Source organism: Saccopteryx bilineata, chromosome 11 (assembly GCF_036850765.1).
Source record: "Saccopteryx bilineata isolate mSacBil1 chromosome 11, mSacBil1_pri_phased_curated, whole genome shotgun sequence".
Lineage (NCBI taxonomy): Eukaryota > Metazoa > Chordata > Mammalia > Chiroptera > Emballonuridae > Saccopteryx > Saccopteryx bilineata.
Genome location: NC_089500.1, coordinates 71,968,724 through 71,995,722, shown reverse-complemented (window position 1 = coordinate 71,995,722; position 26,999 = coordinate 71,968,724). Strand labels below are relative to the sequence as shown.

The window sequence follows — 26,999 nt, the reverse complement described above, 5'->3', positions numbered from 1 at the left end:
TACATCCTACTTATTTCAGGGAGCCCTCAAAGCAAAAGAATGCATTTACTTTCAGTGGGAAGAGTGTGCCACCTTCTGGTACTGGACTTCAGTGGTTCGGTTCACACACGCCTCTCCCACGTGATCCCGTGTCTGCCCTCACCCATGGTCCACGTTATCACAACCAAAGGGAAAAATTTTTTCAGGACTAATTTCAAGTAATTTGAAATAACTTGCGAAAAGATTCTGAAACCTTGCATATTTCGCTTAAATGGGGTAGAACTGTTTCCCTTTCAGCATGGGATTAGTGAAAGATTCTGTAAATCCAGGTCCATGAGGATTCCTACTGGAAAAGGCCTGGGCAGTCAGCATAATAAAGGGCTGGAAGACAGGAGCACAAGGCTGGACAAAAAGACCCAGCGGTGGGAAGTCAGCCTGTGGACGAAAGCGGAGAATCCGGGTCAAGGATGAGGTGGGGAGTAGGGAGCCATGCGGTGTTCCCGGGAAGGACAAAGGATCAGAGCTTCATCTGCCTGGTCCCAGCGAGTCCCAGCGAGTCCCAGCAGACAGGGTGGAATGGAGTGGGCAGCGACGAATGCAGCCAAGCAGGCCGAGTACCTACAATGTGACAGGGCCGCTCCCTTTAAGACAATGAATTTGAGACACTGGGAATTCAACATGGTGGGTGGACAGCACACCATTACTTTAAATTCTACATAGTCCTGAAGTGTCTTAGTGTTGCAGCATTACTTTTGTAAATTAAACTTTTAAGTTATTCAGTGAGGCTCTAACAGAAGATCAGTGATAAGAAGGGTTATGCAGAGGTCTAGAAAGGTAATGGCCGACGAGAGGGCCTTTGGGGTGGGAAGTGTATTCTCTTGTCAGATACACTCAGGAGGGAAAGATCAGTCTAAGCACAAAGGCAGGGGTGGGGACCAGCATGCAGTGGAGCCGTCCCTGAAACTTAAGGAAGGAACAGCCGGATAACGTGATGACAGTCCTCTCTTCCTGACTTGCTTTTCCCCTCCACCAAGTCCACTTTCCTCCCACTTACTAGAAGGATGTCACAATGTCCTTTCACTCCCTGTTCCTTGGCAGGAGACTAAGTGGGCATGCAACCCCACGGAATAGACAGAACAGAATAGAAATGAATGGAATAGGAATAGGAATAGGATAGAAATAATAAAATAAAAACACACCTCACGGCTTCTGTGTGTGTGTTAAGAGACCAGCTGCTCAAGAAGCAAGCAATTATGTAGAACTGGTAAAACCGACAGCCGGCAAACGCCCTGTCCCCTTTCTTCCTTTCTGCTGGACTGGAACTTGCAAGTGGCAGCTAAAGCATCTCTCTGTCCCCGACGTGCATGCCAGGTACAGAACAGCCATATGCAGTTGTCAGCCCCAATGGTGGCAGAGCTGTCGTGCCTGGTCAGCTTCTCTTGGGACTCCCATGCCTCAGGGAGAAATGTTCCTGAGAATCACTGTTCTTCCCCCATTAGGTGAAGCTGTACTTCTCTCCCTTCTATTCCAGTTCCAACCAGGCAGCTGCCAAGGAGCTGTTCAAAAACCACGGCCAGGGTTTACACCCATGGTCTTCAACCTTTTTACCCTTGGGGACCAGTGAAAATAGAACTAATTTCCGGGACCGCTAAGGCAGGAATCACCCTGAGCATAAGTGAATTCGACTAAGATCACTGGGTCTGTAATCTCCATATAATGTCAGGGTGGTTAGCTCTTTCGTGGACTGGCATGGAATTCCTGGCAGACCTGTCCCTGGACTCACGGTTGAAAACACTGGTTTACATCATAAGGTTTCCACGTGCTTCAATCACCTGCATCCCAGTTTTGTATGTTTTAGGCTAAGTATTGGAGTTCAGAATTTAGCCCAAAGGAGGTAGACAACCGAGATTTTAAAGCTACCCATATCCCCTGGGAAGAAGTGTTAAGCGTCTCAATTTCTGTTAGAATTTCTTTAATGTCAACATAGGGCTCCAACAACAACAAAAATCAAGCGTATCAGGAACTCTCTGCACACACTCCAAACAAAATAAACCTATTTTTTTAAAAAAAGAACAAGTCAAGGCCCTGGACGATTGGTTCAGTGGTAGAGTGTCGGCCTGGCGTGCAGGAGTCCTGGGTTCGATTCCCGGCCAGGACACACAGGAGAAGCGCCCATCTGCTTCTCCACCCCTCCCCCTCTCCTTCCTCTCTGTCTCTCTCTTCCCCTCCTGCAGCCAAGGCTCCATTGGAGCAAAGATGGCCCGGGCGCTGAGGATGGCTCCATGGCCTCTGCCTCAGGTGCTAGGATGGCTCTGGAAGCAACAGAGCAGCGCCCCAGATGGGAGGAGCATTGACTGCCTCCCAGTTTCCAGCTTCAGAAAAATACCAAAAGAAAAAAAAAAAAAAAAAAAAGAACAAGTCAAGTAATTTCACTATCAATAGTTATTTGAATTATGGCCACACAAAAAATATCCTAGGTGAGCCCATCTGTGGCTCAGACCCCATGGTTGGGGATGGACGGCTCACTGACTGTGATCACGCAGGTCGACCGTGACTGCGGAGCCGTCCGTGTTCAGTGGCACCGTGTCGGCAATGAGCGCTCGCATCGTGTCCACGCTGTCGCACAGGCGGCTCACCCTGGGGTAGGCCAGCAGTCTCTCCAGCGGCACGTAAAACTTATTCCCAAAACAGAAAGGCTTCGGGGACTGCTCTATCTTGAGTTTTTCAAGTTCTGTGAAGACCGGCGCGGGAAAAGTGAGGAGCCCGGGGTCCCTGGTCTTTTGACGGTTTTCTTTGCCGTTCTGTAGGAGACTCAGGCTCAAGGCGTAGCTCCACCTCATGTTTTGGACTTGTCGAGACACCTCATTTGTTAACATGAGTTTGCGGACTTGTTTCTGCTGTAAACTCGGATATGAAACTGAATAAGCCTGAAGGGGGAAAACAAGGCACTTAGCCCTGGCCGGGTAGCTCAGTTGGTGAGAGCGTCATCCAGATACACCAAGGTTATGGGTTCAATCCCAAGTCAGGGCACATAGAAGAATCAACCAGTGAATGCATAAATAAGTGAAACAACAGATCGATATTTCTCTCTCTCCCTTATCGTTTTTCTCTCTAAAATAAAAAAACTTAAAAAAGATTTTTTTAAACCACTTAGAATATAGGAAAATCTTCTAAATTATTAGTACTGACAATATACCACATGAAGAATTAACTGTAGCCTGACCAGGCAGTTGCACAGTGGATAGAGAGTTGGCCTGGGATGCTGAGGACCCAGGTTCAAAACCCCGAGGTCACTGACTTGAGCACAGGCTCACCAGCTTGAGCGTGGGATCACAGACATGACCCTATGGTCGCTGGCTTGAGCAAAGGGTCACTGGCTCAGCTGGAGCCCCCCATTAAAGGTACATGAGAAGCAATCAATGAACAACTAAGGTGCCACAACTGAGCTGATGCTTCTCATCTCTCTCCTTTCCTGTCTGTCCCTCTCTGTCACTGTCACACACACATACACACACACACACACAAATTAGTTGTATGTACAAACGTCAAACCTTACTAACTGTGAATGCCACACCTATAATGAGAGTCAAGCTATTGACACATAGGGTTAAACAAAAAAGCGTTGTTAATTAAAAGGAAACTGTGTTGGTCCTTCACTTTACCTCCTGAAACCAAAAAGGTCCAAGAAGCTTGGAGGCTCAGTTCCAAGTCAGGACGGAGCCCAGCTGTGGGGCTGCTGCTGGCTCCCCTCCTTCCTGCGCAGGCCCAGCAAAGCGGGGCTGTGGGCCCAGATGGCTCCGAAGCCGTGGCGAAAGGCCGGGCTGTCTCAAGGACCATGCTAGACCTCCAACAGTCGTGGGGCATGTAGAATTCTCCCAGAGCCAACCTCATAATAAGGTCATTATGCCTGACCTGTGCTGGTGCAGTGGATAAAGCATCAACCTAGAATGCTGAGGTCGCCAGTTCGAAACCCTGGGCTTGCCTGGGTTGCATATGCTTACACATATGAAAAGCAACAAGGAGTTGATGCTTCCTGCTCCTCTCCCGCCCCCCATGTCCTCTCTCTCTTTTTCTCTCTCTCTCTTCTCTCTCTAAAATCAATAAATAAAAAATCTTTTAAAAAGAAAAAAAAAGGTCATACTTATCTCTACACTGGGAATTCCTAATTAAAAAAAAAAAATAAAAAACAAACCCTGGCCAGTTGGCTCAGCAGTAGAGCATCGGCCCAGCTTGTGGAAGTCCCAGATTCCATTCCTGGCCAGGGCACACAGGAGAAGCACCCATCTGCTTCTCCACCCCTCCCCCTCTCCTTCCTTTCTATCTCTCTCTTCCCCTCCTGCAGCAAAGGCTCCATTGGAGCAGAGTTGGCTGGGCGCTGAGGATGGCTCCATGGCCTCTGCCTCAGGTGCTAAAATGGCTCCAGCCACAATGGAGCAACACCCCAAATGGGCAGAGCATCGCCTCCTAGTAGGCATGCCAAGTGGATCCTGGTCAGGGGTATGAGGCATGAGGGAGAATGTCTGACTGCCTCCCTGCTTCCAACTTCGGAAAAATACAAGAATACTCACAATTTTATAAATGTGTTCAGCACACTGCTCTGCACCACACGACTTGGTTGCCGGGGCTCCGATTCTCTGGAAGACCCCTATCTGGGTACAGTAGCCGACATTGCCAGCGTCTTCCGGTGGCTCCCCAACACCAGTAAACTCCACGGAGTAACCATAGCAATTTGCCACATCTAAGGCCCTGAAACCCAAACAAGGAGATGGTTTTTCCTAAACTTAGAGCTCCTGTTAAACAGACAGCAATTTCTAGTAGAATAGAAGATTCTATTGTAAAAATACAATGAACAAAAATACTTCAAAGTTGCAAATTCTTACAAGCTCCACAGAATGCCACATCAGGGAGTCTGCTTATCTCTCTGAGGGGCATTAAAGCAATGACTGGGAGTTTAATTAAACACCAGATATGGAGAAAAGGAAAGCTACCGTGCAGGTTATAGGGGCGGCAGGGACACCACAGGGCTCTAATCCCAGCCCTTCTTTAGGTTTGGAATTATGCCATGACCGTGTCAAGCCCTGGGCCAGGGCATCACACTCAGTCCCACACCTTCCCTCAGTTTTGTTTCCTGATCTTCACACCAACACCTCTGACGCCTTCACACCTGGTGCCCACACTTACGTGAGACCTAAGATAAAACAAACTCCCCCTCCCCCTTTTTTTTATTTTTGCTAAATTGCACTTTGGAAATCAGTGTTATTGGAAGAAAGTTAATAGTATAGATCCAGACTTACTTCACAGGAATTTAAACTTCTGGAGGGTCCAAAAAACCCAATTATGAACTCACCAGGTCTGAAACTGCTTCCTGTTCCACTCAAATTTGTGATCTGAATCTCTTAAGGTCACTATTGGAAACAGGGGGTTGAAATCCAAGTTTGGCGTGCTGATGACGACCATGGCCGGACACAAGTACCCAAACACGACTTCAGGAAACCTGGCCAGATCTTCGGAATCCAAATGTTCTATTCTGAAATGGTTAGTGGGAAAGAGCTAATAAAATCGAGCTTCACTTGCAAATGTTTTCCTCATTGATTTAGCAAAACAATGTCTACTTCTGCACTGATCTGTCCAAGAAGGTAGGTATCTGCTTCTTTGAAGGGGTAATAGAGACCTACACTGGTCTCACCCTCCCCTTCACCCATTCCAGATGAGAGAGAACGGCAAAACGCCAGTCCCCAACCGACAAGCAAGTTTCTTTACAAATAAAAATTAAGATTATATTTAGGGTACAAAGTTTACTAAGACTAATTCAATGAGATGAGATGTTTCTAATGAATTTATACAAAAGGAAGTCCATTTAATACTTACAACTCGATACAGGCTACCAAGTCAAACCCAAGCAACCGACAGTCTCTTTCCACAACGGAGCCGTGATACAGGATGATGGACAAATTCAGGTCCCGGGGACATAGGTAATCCCCCGAGACGGGAGACAGGTTACACCTGCAACAGCGGCATTGTAGAAGCCAGGACATTTGAACACGAACTGGTTAGAATCATCCCAACTGCTGAACTGAGAGTTATATTCTGCCTACAGTGGGGTGTCCGAGGTTGGCCCGTTGCCCGTGATGTATTAAAGTACCAGGTCACAGAGTAATTTCCTCTCATGGGGAAGTAACTGGCTAATAAGGAGATTCTGAATAATTATTTGATATTGCTCTCATTTTAATATATATACTTTTGTTCTCCTAGCTCACTCTGGACCAATGATTTTCAACTTTTTGTTCTTTAAAAGGAAAATATTCTTGAAACAATCTATGAAGTTCATTATATATTTGGAGATTGGAGAGCTGCTGTTTCAAAGTGGAGGTCGTGGTCTGGCGCTGTGCTGTTACCATGGTGTCCACATTAAAGTAATTAGATTCCTGCCATATGAAATTGAATTTGCAATGCTTTGACTACTATAATTACTTAATTGAGGCCATGCTTTCTACACTGGTAGAAAACAGGTATTATTTACAATGTACACAGCTAATTAGTATTATCACACAGGCAATATTCAGTGAGCCTGAGGCTCTCTCAGTGTATAACATACAACCCATGTTAATGTTTACCATATTTTATATGTTGCATGAAATTGACAGGTCCTCTAAGCATATTCAATAGCGCCACTAGTTTTAGATTAACGCACCATTCTTCCAGAAATGAGGTATTACCTTTTGGATCCTATTTTATCTTCATTGATATCTACTCCAACAATAAGTTCAAGGCAACTGTGTGATTTAATCATCTGTATAAGTGAAGCATTACCACACCCCAAGTCTGCAACCTGTAGATGAGATGTAACGGTTATTTCAAAGACATTTATATCCAGAAGTGATATAGGATCAAAGACTTTCTTTTATAGGGAGTGGGCATCAAAAAATGAAACCATAATAAAACATTATAAGGAGGGATCTTTTTGGCAGAAAAAAAAAAGTACACAGAAGGAAATTAATCTTGAGACATAAGCCTGGGGTGGGGGTAGGAAATAAGCCCTGTTTAACATCACATGTTAACCAAACTTACTCCTCTTCCCTCACCCAGCTCTTTCGAGCTTAGTTTTCTCTATAACCCCTCCCCTCCTTGCAATACTTTTTGAACAGCTCTGTGTACTTACCAAGACCTCTAATTTGACAAAATGTTTTATAGAATAGTTTATTTTTTTCCTAACAGAGAAGGGAGGGAGAGAGGGAGAGAGAGAGAGAAGCATCAACTTGTTCCCCTTAGTTGTGCCACTGATGGCTTCGCACATGTGCCCTGACCGGAGCTCGAGCCAGTGCCCTTGGGGGCTGAGCTGGCACCTGCAGGGTTGAGCGACCTGGGATCGAGCCTGCGACCCTGACACTATGGGATGATGCTCTAACTGCGCCACCCACCAGGATGAGGATAATTTTAATTAAATGTTTGGAAGCAGATACCTACCTTCTTGGGTTTATGTTTATTCACTAGATCTTTAACGAAGTTGTAACGCTGTCTGTATAATGGAGGGTAAAAATTAATTGCCTTCTTCACAGGAAGGTCAACATTACCATCAACCACACCGTTGCCCTGAAAGTTTACAAACAAAAAATGTTCTAAATCACACATGACTTCAGGAATTAAATAAGAAAATAACAGCTTCATTTCCCCCAATTAATTGGCAGGGCAGATTGGTCCTTCAACCACCTCTGTTCTAGAATCATTAGAAGGCAATTTATTTCCTCCATAATTTACCTAAGTCTCCTCTCTTATTAAGAATCTGGTTTTACAGTTTCTATAGCTCAGAGTCAGCTGAACGGAAAATTACTTACAAATGCATTTGATAAAACAATTATAAGCCTCTCCACCATAATGGATCTTTAGTGAACTTGCAAAGCCTGAAATTCAGGCAGGTAGGAGGCTGGAAACTGTTTATAACTGACAAAGTCTCTCCTGACCAAACTGAAGTCAGGCTCCTTTGCGACTTCTTCTGACCAGGCCTGAATCTGGACAGTGTTCTGTCTGGCCCAGCCTTGCCCAATTTTAGCAAGATTTCCACAGTCAGTTTAGAGTCCCCTACCCTTGACATGTGATCAAACTCTGGCTCTGACCAATAACCTTTATAGCTGATCACTATGGCCGCAAGAATCCTCTTAAATCTGTAAATCTATTTAGCAAGAATCCCCATATCCTCATACCCTTGCTGTCTCTTCTCTATCCACTGACCCCCCTCACTCTGCTCACAGGCTATGAACCCATTAGTCTCTATTATATATGGAGTTGAGCCCAATTTCACCCTTAACTGAAATGCTCTTATGGCAACAGTCCTAATAATTGTATCAGAATGTATCTTTAACATGACCCCATTAGGAAAAAGTAATTACAGCCCTGGCCAATTGGCTCAGTGGTAGAGCATTAACCAGGCATGCAGGTGTTCCCCCTTTGATTCCCAGTCAGGGCACACAGGAGAAGCAACCCATCTGCTTCTCCTTCCCTCCCCCTCCCTCTTCTTTCTTTTCCTCTCCCACAGCCATGGCTAGATTGATTCCATCATGTCGTGCCTGTTCCCCCTACCCCTGCACAATGAAGATGGCTCTGTGGAGCCTCCCCTTTAGGTATTAAAAATAGCTCCGTTGGGGATGCCTCTCTGCTTCCCCTCCCCTCACTTAAGAAAAAAAATAAAAATAAAGAAGAAAGTAATTATGATTAATCCCAACTGTATTCCTGCTTCTAAATACCGTAGCATAAAGGAGTACAGTCCAAAACTCACTTCTGTCCAAGAGTAATAAAATACAAGCCAAATATGCAACTTCCTTGTAGCCTAGTTTTATTAAAAAAAAAGAAAAACATTTTTAAAGTGTAATTGTCATGCCCTATTAACTCAATGTATCTACCATTGCCAGAATAACTTGGGAGTCATGCAAGCTGCTTAGAAAGGGCAGCAATTACCTCTTCGGTGTTGCTCTGTTCCATTTTGTCTCTCAAAGTTTTGTTGAAACAATAAAAATATAGATGTAGCCTTCAAGTTCCAGGAATCAGCAAGGACGGCGCTGTAAATACAAAATATCAATTATAAAAAGAAGCCTGGACGAAAATAAAATAAAAACAAAAAGAAGACCGGACTAAATAGCTGCCTAGACCAACCCAGAAAGGAGAAAGTGGGCTTTCTCCGTTCTCTTTCAGTATTACCATTTAGCCTCACAGAATGTTTCCAGTACGTTGTTTCAGACAAGCGCCACCAGCTCAGAAAACCTACTGCACTACCCCAACCCAACTAAATGCAGTAACGCTCGTTCTTTTACTGTTCGTTTACTTTGATACAAACTGCACAATCCTACCCGTTTATTCTTTTACTGTTCATTTACTTTGATACAAACTGTACAATCCCACCCGTTTGGACTATTTCACTAGAGCCCTCGACATCATTCAGATGGCTTGCAATTACTCTTTCACATATGGTCAAAACGAAATTTCGAGGCCAAAAAATAAAGTGTTACGCGTAATAAACTAGAGATGCTCCAACAGCTATCCAACCCGCGCGGATGAACTTGAGGTTCAATTTGGGGTCCCTACTGAACGTCTGTCTCTATCAACTACAACTTGGTCTAAAATGTAGGCAACATGTCAATCGCCTAACTTTTTGAGTTATTCTCCAACTCGAATCCCGAAACCGTCAGTACCCCACGTTATGGTCCTGAGCCTGAGTCGTCGTCTGTCCTACCCCGAAGTAAACAGCGCGTGGGAGGCGCAAACCGCAGCTTCGCGGACTAGCGACGGGTGCAGAGCCTCCTACATTAACTCCTGGCCCCGCCCTCGACGGCCGCGCATGCGCAGTCTCGCTGCGTGGCTGTGCCTGCGGCCGTCACACCTGCGCCGCCAGCGCTTTCGACGTGTGCCCTCACCGTCCGCGGGGCGCCCAGCCCGCTGACTCCGGGCTCCACGGCGTCGGTCTTGCCTCTTCTAACGGCCGCAGTGGCGCGTGGCCCGAAGCCATTTCCTAGCCGCGGGTGGCCCGAAGCCATTTCCTAGCCGCGGCTATTGGACGGAGGTGGCCCGCGCCTCCGCGGGCCCCGAGCTCCGTCTGCTGTTGGGTGCGCGGCCGGAGCTGGAAACCGTCCCAGCCAGAGCGCGAGCCGCGGCGGCTGCTGTTCGAGTCAGCCGCCGCTCGGGTCCCCAGGCCCATCCACAGGGGCCTCTGGGGTCCCCTAAGCTGGGTCAAGTTCGTTCAGTACGTCTGAACTCGCAGAAGTTTCAGCCCCAAACCTCCAGCGGGTAGCTTCTGCGTGCTGGGGACTCAACCGTCTGGTTTCCTAGCAACGTTACTCGATCGGGCCCTCCTTCCGCTGCCGAGATTCAGCTTGACACGTCATAATCAGTTCTTTCTCGAATGTGGTGGAAGAGTTTAAGGAGGGAAAGAGGAGAGAAGCGAACCTGCTGCCTTGGGGGGGGGGGGGATTTTGTTTAGTCATATTTTTTTGTCCTATTTTAAAAGACAAAAGCTGGTGTTTACTAATAAACTAATGAGCCATTAGTATACCACAAATTATATATCAGAAGTGTATTTGCAAATAATATCCATAATATGCAAAGCACAGTGCTAACAGCTTTGAGGTATCACCAAAAAAAGCTACATGATTCTTGTTTTGTTTTTGGTAATCGGAAGAGTCGAGTCTCTGAAAGAAAGGACCTTAACTCGCCCTAGCCTGATAGTTGGTTGGAGCGTCCTCCGCATGCACCAGGATTGCAATTCCCTCCGTGGGCACCTGCGAGAATCAACAAGGAATGCATAAATGAGTGAAACAGCGGGTCGGTGTATTGCGCGCGCGTGCTCTCTCTCCCTCTCTCTCCCTCTCTCTAATCAATTATTTAAAAAAGGAAAAGTAACTCAAGGTGAGCTTCACTGGGATGTTCCCTAGAGACACTGCAGCTTGACAGACTGTCATTATTATATTTTTTAGATTGTCACTTAAAGAGCATATTCCTTATTACAGAATCCCTAATTTAAATAGAACCTGTAAAAGTTAGTGAATGAATCCCACCCCAAGGTTTTTTAAATTGACTTCAGAGAGAAGAGAGAGAGAAAGACAAAGAGAAGAGGGGAGAAGCAGGAAGCATCAACTCATATGTGCGTTGACTGGGCAAGCCAGGGGTTTGAACCTACAACCTCAGCTTTCCAGGTCACACTTTATCCGCTGCACCACCACAGGTCAGGCTACCCCTAGGTATTTTTAAGTTAATTCAACAGAGAGGCCATTAGACTGCAGTGGCTGCAATGCCTTGGCCGCCTATATAAGCAAACCAGAACCTACAGCTGCAAAGGCCTCCATCACAAAAGGCCAACCAGGCTTTCTCAAATAAAGCACACACTAAGCTATAGCCAAATCATTTTCTTGCTTTGCTTTGGCATCTTCCCTATACAAGTCTTTTCTTTATTTTTTCCTATGAAAGTCTTAACTCAGTGGGTAGGAGCTACCCAATTCAAATCAATGTTTGCCCAAATTCTTTTATTATTTAAGACTTTATTTATTGATTTTTAGAGAAAGAGAAAGAGGGGTGGGGAGGAGCAGGAAGCATCAACTCATAGTAGTTGCTTCTTGTATGTGCCTTGACCGGGCAAGCCTAGGGTTTGAACCGGCAACTTCAGCATTCCAGGTTGAATGCTTTACCCACTGCGTCACCACAGGTCAGGCTGCCCAAATGCTTTAAAAACCTCCATATACCACAGTTTATTGATCAGCAGCATACACTCAAAAAATTGAAAGCAGAGAATCAAACAGATATGTGGTGGCATAGTGGATAAATCATTGACCTGCAATGCTGAGGTCACTGGTTCAAAACTCCAGGTTTGCCTGGACAAGGCACCTGTGAGAAGCAACTCGAGTTGATGCTTCCCACTCCTCTCCCCCACCTTTCTCTAAAATCTCCTCCTCTCTCTAAAATCAACAAATAAAAATTTTAAAAAGAGAGATGCAAACATATTTGCACACCAATGTTCACAGCAACATTATTCAGAACAGCAAAAGGTAGAAACAACTCAAATGTCCCTTGGTGGATAAATGGATAAAAGTGGCACATACATACAACGAAATACTACTCAGCCTTTAAACGGAATGGCACTCGGGCCTGTTAGAAGGTGGATGAACCTTGAAGACATTGTGCTAAGTGAAGTAAGCCAAGCACAAAAGGGCAGATATTGTATGGGAGTGAGGGGAGAGGAAGAATAATTTTTAGTAGCTCACTTTTGTGGACATGAGATTCTAGGTCCATGCATTGCCTTTGAGGTTCCATTACTTACCTGAAAACAGGACTGGATCCCAAATTCTAGCTTTCTCCAATATGACTCTTAACATTTCCAATTGCCCTTCTGAGCTGGAATCACTAAGAACAAAAACCGCCCTTTTCCCAAAGTCCTGAATGCTGAAGCCGGATGGCTTATTGTCAGCTTCCAAGAAAACACAACAGCTCATGTAGGGACGACCTTTGTGCCCTTTGTTGTGCAGGCCACTCAGAAAGTTCACCGGAATACCTCATGACATCACCAGAAACATTCAAACCAGGAATATCTCTCAGATTGCCACTGCCTCTTCTCTCAGACTGAATATGCTTCAAGACCAACATCTAGAAATCTTGACTAACTTAGAGGGCAGTTAGTCAAGGCTTCTAGACATTGGTCTTGATAGCATTGTCCTGATGCACCAAGATTGTAGGTTCAATCCTTGGTCACGGCACATATAAGAGTCAACCAGTGCCTGACCAGGCAGTGGCGGTGGTGCAGTGGATAGAGCATTCGACTGGGATGTGGAGGACCCAAGTTCAAGACCCCGAGGTTGCCAGCTTGAGTGCGGGCTCACCAGCTTGAGCCCAAGGTCGCTGGCTCGAGCAAGGGGTCACTTGGTCTGCTGTAGCCCGCCCCCTGTCAAGGCACATATGAGAAATCAATCAATGAACAACTAAGGAGCCACAATGAAGAATTGATGTTTCTCATCTCTCTCCCTTCCTATCTGTCCCTATCTGCCCCTCTCTCTGACTCTCTCTGTCTCTGCCACAAAAAAAGTCAACCAGTGAACGTATAAATAAGTGAAACAATGAATCAATCTCTCTTTCTCTCCCTTCCTCTCTCTCTAAAATCAGTAAATTAAAAAAAAAAAAACGGTTTATAGTCTGTTCTAAACATTTGCCTTTGGTTTTTTTTCCTTTTGTTTCCATAGGAATGCCTCTTTAAATACCTGATTGCTTGCAGCATATAAGCCTAACTTTGGGACCCCTTCTGTAACACCACCTCCTGAAACAAGACCATCCTGACCTAACTGACATGCTGTCAGGGTTAGAAGACTGGTTCGGTGAGATACGGAGCAATCTAACAACTCTGCTTCTGGACTGTGAAACTTGGAGAAGTGTCAAAGGCAGGGATGCTGAGTAGCAGAATGTGCCACCCCAAAATACGCTTCTTTGGCATTCTGGTTGTTTTGAGCTAATTATTTAAAGAAACAGCAGACACAAGAAAAGCCATGAAAACACAGAAGTCACCCTTTTGTAAGGGAAATGAACATTTATAAAGGAAATCTCCATTTACCAGGATGTCTCCCTCTCTATACCAGGCAGAGGAAGGTGACTAAATCACAAGAAATCTTATCAATGGAGAAGATACTGACTTAAATCTGCAGAATAAACCTTACCTCTGTTTACTGTGCTTCTCCTGGTGACCTCCCCTAACTGGCTACCCCCCACCCCACCCCAATATCTTCCTTTGGTCTCTGCTGAGGATGGTGTTTAAGGTGGGAGTTACTCTTCCTGAGAGCATATATATCATACATGAGGTATGCATGTTACAAACTTTTGTTTTTCTCCCGTTAGTCTGTCTTTTATTACAGGGAGTCCCAGCCAAGAACTCAGAAGGGTAGAGGGGGAATTATTTTTTCTCCCCTTCAGTGTTATTCCATGTATATGAGGTACCTAGCAGAGTCAAGTTCATAGAGACAGAAAGCAGAGTGGTGGTGGCCAGAAGCTCAAGGGAGGACAGAATTGGGAGTTATTATTTCAGTTTGAGATGACAGAGAAAGTTCTATAGGTGGATGGTGGAGGGTGATGATTGCACAATAGTGTAAATGTACATAATGCCACTGAGCTACACACCTAAACATGGTAAATTTTATATGTATTTTACATGTATTTATACCACAATTTAATTTTTTTTAATTTATTGATTTTTTTTAGAGAGAGAGACAGGAATATCGATCTGTTCCTGTACGTGCTCTGACCAGGGATCTAACTGGCAACCTCTGCACTTTGGACTGATGCTCCAACCAACCGAGCTATCTGGCCGGGGCCACCGTTCAAAAAATTTCAAAAAAAAATTTTTTTTAATAATTTTAAATTTTTAAAGAAAAAATTTAAAACTTGAGTGAACTGTATAGGATTCCTGAATCTAGAGTTTTTGCCTTACCTGCTCGTTGGCTCATTTGTGAACTTGAATTGTCATATCCAGGTCTCTCCAAATGGGCCTATTTCCTCATTCTCCTGGTCTCTACTATTTCAGAGGCTGGAGATCATCCTTGGCTCTGTCCACTTCCACCCTTCCCACACTTGGACACTCCCCAAACCTCGACCTTCAAGCTGTCACTTGCATCTGTTCCTTCCCACAGCCAACACCTTAGCTTACCCTTTGTCATCTCATTTTTTCATTATACCTAATCTTGCCTCCCTCCACCAGATTCTAATTCCCACAGCGCTACAGACCACATTACATATTCTAAGAATGCATTTTATGTTGAGAAGTCGGAAGTCATCCCTATGGGGGCTCCTTTGTAGGTTTACAACAACATGGATGGACCTTGATACATTATACTGAGCGAAATAAGTAAATCAGAAAAAACTAAGAACTATATGATTCCATACATAGGTGAGACATAAAAATGAGACTCAGAGACATGGACAAGAGTGTAGTGGTTACGGGGGGTGGGGGGAGGAGAAGGAGGGAGTTGGGGGAGGGGAGGGGCACAAGGAAAATCAGAAGGTGACGGAAGACAATTGGACTTTGGGTGATGGGAATGCAGCATAATCAAATGTCAAAATAACCTAGAGATGTTTTCTCTGAACATATGTACCCTGATTTATCTATCTCACCTCATTAAAATTAATTTAAAAAAATAGCCTTAACCCCCCCAAAAGAATGCATTTTAAGTCAAAAAGACCTTAAAATTTTCATTTGACTATTACTCTCATACCTTTGGAAATTTACCTATCCTCTCTGAGTGTTGATTCATTCCACTGAAAATGAGAAATAGGATTACCCATTCAGTAAGCATGCACAGTGAGCCTATTATGGACCGCATTCTTGTTTAAGTGGAAAAAAAAAGACAGCTAAAAGTCCTTCTCCTATCGCTCTAGTCTAGCAGGTCTGACCAAGAGTCCTGTGTCCTAGCGTGAGTCTAATGCTCAAATTAGGATAAAATATTTGGAGGACTTTGGAAAAAGCAATTTCATTTTGCATATAAAAGGAATGAATGTAAACAGTTTGTGGCCAGAAGGAAAATTGTGACTGATCAAGATTCACAAATTCTTTGCCACTCCTACTGCGACACAGGGGTCTGTTTCTTCTCCTTTTGAATCTGCATGGATTTTGTGATTTCACCAATGAACCAAATATCACAGGGCCAATTCCAGGCCCTGGTGTTAAGAAACTGGCAGCTTCTACTTCCTGTCTCTTGGAACCCCTCCTCCAGGAACCAAGATGCCAGGCTGTGGGAAGAACCAGCAGCCCCACGCGGAGGCCCACAGGGAGAGAAACCAAACGTGCCCCAGCCCCACCCAGGCCTGCCAGCATCAGCCTGCCCTGCTGGCCTTGTGAGTGAACCTTCTCGGAAGTGAACCCCCTGACCCAGTTGAGCCACTTTAGCTACTTGCCTGAGGCTCCCGAGCAGCTCTGCCCCCGCTCTCTGAGTTGGGAGTGTCTGAGAACTTGCTTCCTCCTGGGGAGCCAATTTTTTGCTGATTGCTGGCTGGTAAGGATATATAAAATCAGGCCCTGGCCGGTTGGCTCAGTGGTAGAGCGTCGGCCTGGCGTGCAGAAGTCCCAGGTTCAATTCCCGGCCAGGGCACACAGGAGAAGCGCCCATCTGCTTCTCCACCCTTCCCCCTCTCCTTCCTCTCTGTCTCTCTCTTCCCCTCCCGCAGCGAGGCTCCATTGGAGCAAAAGATGGCCCGGGCGCTGGGGATGGCTCCTTGGCCTCTGCCCCAGGAGCTAGAGTGGCTCTGGTCGCGACAGAGCGACGCCCCGGAGGGGCAGAGCATCGCCCCCTGGTGGGCGTGTCAGGTGGATCCCGGTCGGGCGCATGCGGGAGTCTGTCTGACTGTCTCCCCGTTTCCAGCTTCATAAAAATACCAAAAATAAATAAATAAATAAATAAATAAATAAATAAATAAATAAAATTAAAATCAGCTCCCTTGCCTTAACTTTGGGACACAATGGGATATAATTTATACTCCAGAGTTCCCCTGCTGTATCAGTCTAAAGCCATTATCCACAGGACTTGACCTGACATGGAACCACTGTGATGGTTTCTTCCCTGTCCTGCTCCCCTCTCCCTTACCAGCCTCTCCTGGGAAGGTCACTGGTACACACTCTTCCTATCTCAGCATCTGGCTCTCGGAACTGGACCAGTGACAACCATCCTGACTGTTTTTGTGGTGAATGAATTGGAAGGTGTTGTCAACATAAGAAATGTCCAAACTTGGAAGAATGTTCTGAGTTTATTTGAGCCAAACTGTCAACAATTGCGGAGAAGCAAAGTCTCAATGGGGTGAGAAAACACTCTGGAAAATGGCGGTTTCATCACTTATTTTATTCTTCAGAATCAAAGGGGAAGACCTAAGGGGGTCACATGAAACCCACTGGTGATAGGTTAGGGAGGCGGGAGAAGGCAAAGCAGATTGGATAAAAAGTAAAAGGAACAGATGCCTACTTACAAAGGCAGGCATAGGATATTTAGCTGTTAACAATGAACATGGTATACACAATGAGTTGATTTGTTCTTTCTGCTCTGGTGGGGTGGTTGTTCCCAATGGGGCTGGGAGAGAACTCTCATGTTTTAAAGCAGTGGTTCTCGAACTTTCTGAAGTCAGGGCGCACTGAAAATCCTACAAGTAATTGTAGGTGCACTGTATACAAATTTCTGAGAAATGTGTTATAATAAGTCCAATATTAAAGAAAAAATATAAAGTCCAAGCGTGCTTTTATGGTAACTAAACAAAATAAATACAACAAAATTAAAATTATTCTGACATTAAAAAATATTTTTATGTTACATTTTTTGAGTTACGCTTTTTAGAATTCGTAAAAAAGAGGAGTTAAAAATTTAAAAAAAAGACAAAAAAGTTATCTTTTTTTATATATAGATACATTCTTAGTAAGATTTAGTAAATTCAGCGAGTCCTGGTGCAAATGTGTTACGTTTTTTCATTCTTGTGTTTATGAGAAACATGAGCCTGATGTGTCCTTAGCAATTTCTTCAATCCTTGAGCATCTATTTGAAAGGCAAACTCTCATTTCCTCATCAATACATTGAAGAATTCCTCTCTTTTTATTCTTGTGTTGAGTGCAGAAAACCCCCACCATACATATCATCTTAACTTTACACCAAACAAAGGATAGAAGAAACTTGCCTCCAGTCTTTCTGGGGAACATGGGGGGTAGTGTAAACAATCCAGCACCACAGCTTAATAGCCTTTTGCAACCTAATCAGGCAAGTGAGGTGGGGGGTTGGGCAGACTGTCAGCTTACAGCCAATTCCCCACACCTCTGTCCCCCCAAAATCTAAACTCCAAAAACCCTGTTGGTTTTTTGGTCCCCAACAGGCACATATTTCTGTGGAATACCATAGGGTGCACCTGGAAATCTTTTAGGGCGCACACTTTGAGAACCACTGTTTTAAAGGTATGTTATCAGGTATGTTACTGTAGATGCAAAAAGACAACAGACAGGCTCAGTTAAGGTAAGCATGAACCTTTGTTAAGAAAAATACCGCCCTAGGACATGACTGTCCGCCAAGAACTTTGTTAGAAAGTTTTCATTTCAGACCACCCTGTGTGGTCTCTGAGTTTGCAAGGCCACCATGCAGGCCTCCTGTTCACCTACTGTGTCAAGAATTGAAGCAAGGTAACCATTTAGATGGCCATTCCAGTGAGTCAGGAGAGGTATGAGAGTGGTCTGGCCTTCCTGCTGTGAAGATGAAACAACGGAGACAGAGTCTGGATACGTTTTTGTTTTATATTATTGATTTTTAGGGAGGGGGGAAAGAGAGAGAGAAAACGGGGGTGGGGCGGAGAAGGGGAGAAACAAGAAGCATCAACTTGTAGTACTTTCTTCTCATATGTGCCTTGACCGGGCAAGCCCAGGGGTTCGAACCAGCCACCTCAACATTCCAGGTCGACGCTTTATCTACTGCGCCACCACAGGTCAGGCAAGAGTCTAGATATATCTTTAAGGTAAAAGTCACCAGGCTTCATAGTAGGTACCTCAGTTGGTCAGAGCATTGTCATGATGCACCAAGGTTGCGGGTTTGATCCCCATCAGGGCACATACAAGAATCAACCAATAAAGGCATAAATAAACAGAAAAACAAACTGATGTTTCTCTCTCTCCCTCTCTAAAATCAATAAATAAAAACTCTTTAAAATAAAATAAAAGGCCCTGGCCGGTTGGCTCAACGGTAGAGCGTCAGTCCAGCCTGCAGGAGTCCCGGGTTTGATTCCCGGCCAGGGCACACAGGAGAGGCGCCCATCTGCTTCTCCACCCCTCCCCCTCTCCTTCCTCTCTGTCTCTCTCTTCCCCTCCCGCAGCCGAGGCTCCATTGGAGCAGAGATGGCCTGGGCACTGGGGATGGCTCTGTGGCCTCTGCCTCAGGCGCTAGAGTGGCTCTGGACGTAACAGAGCGACGCCCCGGAGGGGCAGGGCATCGCCCCCTGGTGGGCGTGCTGGGTGGATCCCGGTCGGGCGCATGCAGGAGTCTGTCTGACTGCCTCCCCGTTTCCAGCTTTGGAAAAATGAAAAAAATAATAATAATAATAAATAAATAAAATAAATTTTTTATTGATTTAATTTTAGAGAGAGAGAGAGAGAGAGAGCATTCGTTTGTTGTTCCACTTAGTTGTACATCCATTGGTCAGTTCCCCTTATGTGCCCTTACCTGAGATCATACCTGCAGCCTTGGCATTTGGGGACGATGCCCTAATCGACTGAGCTAACAAGCCACAGCAATAACTGGCCCTGGCCGGTTGGCTCAGCGGTAGAGCATCGGCCTGGCGTGCGGGGGACCCGGGTTCGATTCCGGCCAGGGCACATAGGAGAAGCGCCCATTTGCTTCTCCACCCCCACCCCCCCACCCCTCCTTCCTCTCTGTCTCTCTCTTCCCCTCCCGCAGCCAAGGCTCCATTGGAGCAAAGATGGCCCGGGCGCTGGGGATGGCTCCTTGGCCTCTGCCCCAGGCGCTAGAGTGGCTCTGGTCTCGGCAGAGCGACCCCCCCCCCCCCGGAGGGGCAGAGCATCACCCCCTGGTGGGCAGAGCGTCGCCCCTGGTGGGCGTGCCGGGTGGATCCCGGTTGGGCACATGCGGGAGTTTGTCTGACTGTCTCTCCCCATTTCCAGCTTCAGGAAAAAAAAAAGAAAAAAAAAATAACTAAAAAAAAAAAAATAATTGTAAAGATAACATACTCCAAACAAACAACAGAGTAATCGCACTGTTGTTCCAGGCAAGGGGAGGTGAGAATAATAATACCCACTGTGCCCCCACAGGTCAGGCTCTATGTTCTTTTTTTTTTTTTACTTGAAAAGAAGGCTTTTTCAGATAACTTCAAGATAACCATTTTAACCTTAAATAACTTTAATCATTTTATGTAAAATTTCCTAAAATATATAATCCCAGGCCCTAATTAAACACTTATAATTTAAATAGTTCAGGCTCATTCTTTTGTTTTTGTTTTTTGTTTTTTAGTGAGAGACAGACAGGAAGGGAGAGAGATGAGAAGCATCAACTCATATTTGTGGCACTTCAGTTGTTCATTGATTGTTTCTCATCTGTGCCTTGACCAGAGGGCTACAGCCCAACCAGCAACCCCTTGCTCAAGCCAGTGACCTTGGGTTCAAGCCAGCAACGTTGAGTTCAACCCAGCAACCATGGAGTCGTGTCTATAATCCCACTGTCAAGCTGGCGACCCCACGCTCAAACTAAATGAGCCTGCACTCAAGCCGGCGACGTCAGTGTTTTTATCCTGGGACCTCAGCAGCCCATACTGACACTCTATCAGGCAACGTCAGTGTTTTTATCCTGGGACCTCAGCAGCCCATACTGACACTCTATCAGGCGACGTCAGTGTTTTTATCCTGGGACCTCAGCAGCCCATACTGACACTCTATCAGTGTGCCACCACCGGTCAGGCACAAGAGCTTCCGAGACCCAGCCAGTGTCTGGAGTAATAAAATTCTGTTTCTTTGTATGCTAATGAGCTGAGTCTAGGTGACCCTAGAGATAACTTCAGGAGGGAGCTGGTTGCCAGATAAACCAAATCATATGATTAGCAGGCGTCCCCAAACTAAGGCTCCGGCCCCACCAGTGGCTCCGGCCCACCAGTGGCATACGGCCCCCTGAGGCCATTTATCCAGCCCCTGCCACATTTCCTGAAGGGGCACCTCTTTCATTGGTGGTCAGTGAGAGAAGTACTGTATGCGGTGGCCCTCCAATGGTCTGAGGGATAGTGAACTGGCCCCCTGTGTAAAAAAGTTTGGGGACCCCTGGATTAGAGGGTTGGAACTTTCACCACCACCCGTGACCTCATAATTTAATGTCATGACATTCTAATAGAGCTTCCATAAAAACCCTAAGCAATGAGGTTCCCAGAGCTTCCAGGTTTATATGTATCCTTTATAATAAAGGATAATATTCTTTATAATATTCCTTGTATACATGTAATAGTAAGTGAAGTGTTCCCATGAGTTCTGAGCTGTCATAGCAACTATTAAGCCTGATGAGGGGATCACAGGAACCCTTGATCTGTATCTAGAACAGAAGTATGGGTGACCTGGGGACCCCCCTCTTATTCTTAAAATTGGTAGCTGAGGTTGAGTGTAGTCTTGCAGGGCTGAGCCCCATTACCTGTGGAGGCTGCTAACCCCAAGTAGTTAATGTCAGAATTGAATTACATTATAGGACACCCAGTAGTGTCCAAAGAGTTGGTACGGGAAAAGAAACCTTTACACATTTGTTGTCAACAGCATTGTGAGTAGAGAAAGTCCTTTTTAAATTAAATTTTATTGGAGTGACATTGGTTAACATAATTATACAGGTTTCAGGTGCCCAACTCTACAACACAGAGAAAGTTTTGTTTTAAATATCTGCTTAGTGCCTAAGTGTCAATCTTTGTGTCTAGTGCTGGAATGTTTAGCTGGAAGGCATAGACTCTCCATCTGGTGGCTCAAGATGAGAAATAAGCAGACAAGTACAGTATCTGAAGAGCTGATATCTGGCCACCATGCCATCGTATGGCTTACTTGTTTTTCCTATTATCCTTGAAACAAATTTAAGTACTATAATAGTAACAGCTGCCCCAACACATTATCTATTCTTTCACACCTCAGGGCCTTTGCACAGGCTGCCCCTAACTAAAATATCCTTTCCTTTTTATTTGCTTAGTAACTCCAAAGAACTCTTAAATTTCAACTCATATCTCATCTGATTCAGTGTTTTGAAATCATAACCAAGGAAACAGGAGTGGTTTTATCCAACACCCTTGATTGTTCAGAACAACCTACCAATCAGAAATTTAGTTTTTGGGTACTCAATTAAATGGCTTCTTAAGTTACTCTAGTTTCATGGTGGTTTTGAACAATAAAATGTTCAGAACATTTGTTATTTTAGTTACACATGGTAATTATTTTAATTCTTATTTATTCATTCATGAACACCGATTGCATGGCAACAGGCTAGGCTTCTCTCTCTCTCTCTCTCTCTCTCTCTCTTTATCTTTTTTTTTTCTTTTCTTTTTTTTTTTTTAAATATTTTTCTGAAGTTGGAAACGGGGAGGCAGACTCCCCTGCATGCGCTCAACTGGGATCCACCCGGCATGCCCACCAGGGGGCGATGCTCTGCCCCTCTGGGGCGTCGCTCTGTTGCATCCAAAGCCATTCTAGCGCCTGAGGCAGAGGCCACAGAGCCATCCTCAGTGCCCAGGCCAACTTTGCTCCAATGGAGCCTCGGCTGCGGGAGGGGAAGAGAGAGACAGAGAGGAAGGAGAGGGGGAGGGGTGGAGAAGCAGATAGGCGCTTCTCCTGTGTGCCCTGGCCAGGAATCGAACCCGGGACTCCTGCATGCCAGACTGACACTCTACCACTGAGCCAACTGGCCAAGGCCTGTCTCTCTCTCTTTTAAAGGAAATTGATGGAAACACAAGAGACTTAGAGTAACCAAAGCAAATCTTTTTAAATATTTTATTTTTATTTATTTTATTTTTTGAGAGAGAGACAGGAAGGGGGAAGGGAGGGATGGGAAGCATCATCTTGTAGTAGTTGCTTCTGGTATGTGCCTTGACCAGGCAAGCCCAGGGATCCAAACTGGCAACCTAAGCGTTCTAGGTCAATGCTTTATCCATTGTGCCACCACAGGTCAGGCCAACCAAAGCAATTAAAAAAAAAAAAACACTATTAAATGCGAGGCAGGGAGGCAGACAGACTCTTGCATGCACCCTGACTGGAATCCACCTAGCAAGCCCCCAATGGGGTAATACTGCCCATTTGGGGCCATTGCTCTGTTGCTCATAGCAACTGAATTATTTTATATTTTAGTACCTGAGGCAAGGCTATGGTACCATCCTCAGTGCCTCGGGCCAACTTGCTTGAATGAGTCATGGCTGCAGGAGTGAGAGAGAGAAAAGAGGGAAGGGGAGGAGTGGAGAAGCAGATGGGCGCTTCTCCTGTGTGCCCTGACCTGGAATTGATCTGGGAACTTCCATATGCCGATGCTCTACCACTGAGTCAACCGGCCAGGGCCAACAAAGCAATTTTTAAGAAAAAGAATGAAGTTGGAAAATTTAACCTACCTAATTTCAAAACATCATAAAACTACAGTAATCCAATAATTTGGTACTGGTGAAAAGATAAAGATCAATGGAACAAAGTAGAGTCCAGAAATAGACCATACGTGGTGGGTCTAGGGATTTTTGACAAAGGTGCTAAACGAATTCGATAGGAAAAGTCTCTTCCATATGGTACTGGATCACCTGATTATGTGTGGACAAAAATGAAAATCAACTCCACCTCACACGAGAAGCAACAATGAACTCAAGATGGTCCTAGACTTGTGTAAGGCCAGTGGCCGCCGCCCTGGCCGTGCAGGTTCACATTGGATTTGGGCAGACAGTAAAGGAACTGCTGATACAGAGAACGGTGGGCCATTCCATTTATTCAAGTCTCGTAAGGGTGGACAAGCAAGCAGGCAGGGAAGACAGCTTCCCTTTTTATCTCGAGACTCTCCTGGACTCCCAGGCCCCCTCTGTCAGCCTCAGCAGGGCTCCCAAGCCCCTCAGCACTCCTTCTCTCCCCCCCTCCAGGACTCTCCAGCAAAACAAGCTGGTGGAAAAACCCCTTCTCCAGCCAACAACAGCAAACAATCACCCCTCCCCACAGTGGCGGGCAGTCCGCAAAGCACCACAGCCCTTCACAGACTACACACACAGGCGCTGCCCATGCCAATGCAACAATTAGGCGAAATAAAAGCGAGCAAACTTGTTACAAACTTGTTTGCCCAACAACTTACGTGTAAAATCCCAAACTATAAAACTTTTAGAAAACATAAAAAAATATTGCAACCTTGGGGTTGGTAGTTCTTAGAACACCAAGCATGAATCATAAACAAAATTGATAACTGAAGAGTTTATTAAAATAGAAAAGTATTTGCTATTTGAATGATACCATTAAGTAAATTAAGCCCTAGCTGAGTTGCTCAGTGGATAGAGCAGGGGTCCCCAAACTTTTTACACAGGGGGCCAGTTCACTGTCCCTCAGACCACTGGAGGGCCGGACTATAAAAAAACTATGAACAAATCCCTATGCACACCGCACATATTTTATTTTAAAGTAAAAAAATAAAACGGGAACAAATACAATATTTAAAATAAAGAACAAGTAAATTTAAATCAACAAACTGACCAGTATTTCAATGGGAACTATGCTCCTCTCACTGACCACCAATGAGAGAGGTGCCCCTTCCGGAAGTGCGGTGAGGGCCGGATAAATGGCCTCAGGGGGCCGCATGCGGCCCCTGGGATAGAGCGTCGTGCTGGCACAGAGAGGTCCCAAGTTCAATCCCTGGACAGGGCACATATGAGAAGCAATCAGTGACTGCACAGCTAAATGGAACAACTAAGTAGAACAATGAGTTGATGCTTCTCTCTCTCTCTCTCTCTCTCTCAAATTAAAGGAAAGTGGGGTTTTTTTTAAGTAAAAAGCAAGCCACAGAGTATGTGAAAAATTGCAAAACATGTATTAAACAAATTACTTTATATTCAAATCATGTAAATAACTCTTCCAACTAAATAAAAGACAACTACGTAACTACGTAAGACAATAGGAAAATGATTTGAAGTTATTCACAATAGGAGATGAATGAATGTCAAGAAATACCTGAAAAGATATTCAACATTTTTTGTATATAAGGGAAATTAAATTAAAATCACAATACATCCTTTGGAAAGGCTAATATTTTAAAATATTTATGATACAAAGCTTGGAATTCTGCCCTGGCCGGTTGGCTCAGCGGTAGAGCATCGGCCTGGCATGCGGGGGACCCGGGTTCGATTCCCGGCCAGGGCACATAGGAGAAGCACCCATTTGCTTCTCCACCCCCACCCCCTCCTTCCTCTCTGTCTCTCTCTTCCCCTCCCGCAGCCGAGGCTCCATTGGAGCAAGGATAGCCCGGGCGCTGGGGATGGCTCCTTGGCCTCTGCCCCAGACACTAAAGTGGCTCTGGTCGCGGCAGAGCGACGCCCCGGAAGGGCAGAGCATCGCCCCCTGGTGGGCAGAGCGTCGCCCCTGGTGGGCATGCCGAGTGGATCCCTGTCGGGCACATGCGGGAGTCTGTCTGACTGTCTCTCCCCGTTTCCAGCTTCAGAAAAATACAAAAAAAAAAAAAAAAAAAAAGCTTGGAATTCTTACACATTGCTGGTGGGAATATAAAGTAGTACAATTGTCCCAGTAGAGCCCGAGCTCTATGTCGATCAGGCGTCCCCAATTCGATTTCCCTGTGCAGTGAGACGCTCTAGCTTAACAGCAAGGCTGGAAGCCTCTTCGAGACTACTCTTGAGGCGGCTATGAGGATTCTACTGATCAGTGCCAAGACCAACTGCCACCGGAGGAAAGACATGACAGACACACGTTAGTTGCAAGAATCACACAGGCAGTTTATTACTCACAAATCCTATGATGTGCCTGGGTGCAGCTTAATGGGTCCCCATCGGTGTGCTCCCCTCGGCTGTCCTTGGTCAGAACAGCATGGAGAAAGTCCATGTTCAACATTGGAGCCTGGGCCACTACTGCAGTAGGGGGGACCCTTAGCTTTAGTACCTTTTCCAGCCTATGCCTTCAAACAGGCGTCAATCTACAGGATTATCACCTCAAACCATCTTTTTGGAAGTTTCTAGCAAGGAGCTCTTTTTATCTAAATCTACCAAAAAGTCATATCAAGCCACTTTTTGTCTATATATAACTTCACACACACACTAACTGGGCCCTGAGTGAAAGGCAAGGTCTGCCTATAATATTGGTACACACTAGAGTAGTTCCTACCTAGATGGCATAGCCTTATTCACTTGCCTCAATGGCTTTTAACATTATATCCTAACTTATTTCTAAATACCTTCCATATTTTTCTGTATTTCTATATACTGTATTTAGTTACTGTAACATTATATTACTGTAACAAAATCACCTTAGAAAGTTTGGTTGTTTCTTACTACATTAAACACACAACTATCATGACCCTGTCACTCTAAGTCTAGGTATTTAGCCAAGAGAAACAAAAAAAACGTCTGCACAAAGACTAGTACACAAATGCTTATAGCATCTTTATTCGTGATGGCCCAAACTTAAGAGACTGAAAAGGCCATCACCAGATGACTGGATAAACAAAATGTGGTAAATCCATACAATGTAATACTCAGTAATAAAAACAAAAACAAATACCACAAGCAACAAGAATGAATTTCAAAATTAAGCTGAGTCAAAGAAGGCAGGCAAAAGAGAACATCGTGTAGGACTCCATTTAAAATTCAAGAAAATGCAAATTATGTTGACAGAAAGTGATTGAGGATGGAGTTGGAGGGACAGAACTTTTTGGGGTGATGCCTGCTTGCCTTGACCGTTATGCTGGTTTAATGGGTGCTGTGGTCTGAATGTGTTCTCCCCAAATTCACGTTAAATTCCTAACCACCTGCCTGGCCTGCAGTGGCCCAGTGGATAAAGTACCCCTGGTTTGAAACCCTGGGCTTGCCTAGTCAAGGCAACTACTACGAGTTGATGCTTCCTGCTCCTCCTCTTCCTCTCTCTTCTCTAAAACGAATAAATAAAAAATCTAACAACAACAAAAAATCGTAAACCTCAAAGACAATTATATTAAGTGAGGCCTTTGGGAGGTGCTTAACATCATTAGAACTGAGCCCACAGGGATCGGATTGTTACTCCTATGAAACCCACTGATTTTTTTTATTTAAACGTCACTAAATTCCTGTTTTATCTTAGCATTGCAGGCACTTCAGTGGCCCAGTTTCTATCCAGTCATTACTTCCTCCAAGCATATTTCCCGGCTCCTGTCAACTGGGCCTTTTACTCTTTAACGAGCCTTGATCTTTCCTATTTCATATATATTATATATATCCAGGCTCTTTTCTGCTGATAAAACTGCCCAGCCCGTTACCATCCGTAGAAACTTCAGTGTCTTTTGTAGCCTTCTCTTAATTCCCAAACACATGAGCCTTCTCTA

General features: G+C 45.1%; 1 protein-coding gene across 1 annotated transcript; it reads right to left on the bottom strand.

The window, feature by feature from the left end:
- Positions 1-1,971: 1,971 nt before the first annotated feature.
- HENMT1 (HEN methyltransferase 1) lies at positions 1,972-25,952 on the bottom strand. Its single transcript, XM_066246683.1, has 9 exons — positions 25,435-25,952; positions 9,882-10,742; positions 8,929-9,029; positions 7,444-7,569; positions 6,696-6,808; positions 5,848-5,982; positions 5,327-5,506; positions 4,548-4,725; positions 1,972-2,906 (listed from the first exon to the last, which is right to left on the bottom strand). The coding sequence occupies exons 3-9, from the start codon at positions 8,950-8,952 to the stop codon at positions 2,502-2,504; spliced, it is 1,161 nt and encodes a 386-aa protein (XP_066102780.1). The 5' UTR covers positions 8,953-9,029; positions 9,882-10,742; positions 25,435-25,952; the 3' UTR covers positions 1,972-2,501.
- Between the last annotated feature and the right edge of the window lie 1,047 nt (positions 25,953-26,999).

Excerpts from the sequence above, each read along its gene's own strand:
- HENMT1 (XM_066246683.1), bottom strand. The coding sequence starts at position 8,952 with ATGGAACAGAGCAACACCGAAGAG. Across the intron at positions 6,809-7,443 it reads ATAAACATAAACCCAAGAAG|GTTGCAGACTTGGGGTGTGG; the intron begins GTAGGTATCTGC and ends TCTCATCTACAG. Across the intron at positions 2,907-4,547 it reads CTGAACACATTTATAAAATT|GCTTATTCAGTTTCATATCC; the intron begins GTGAGTATTCTT and ends TTCCCCCTTCAG.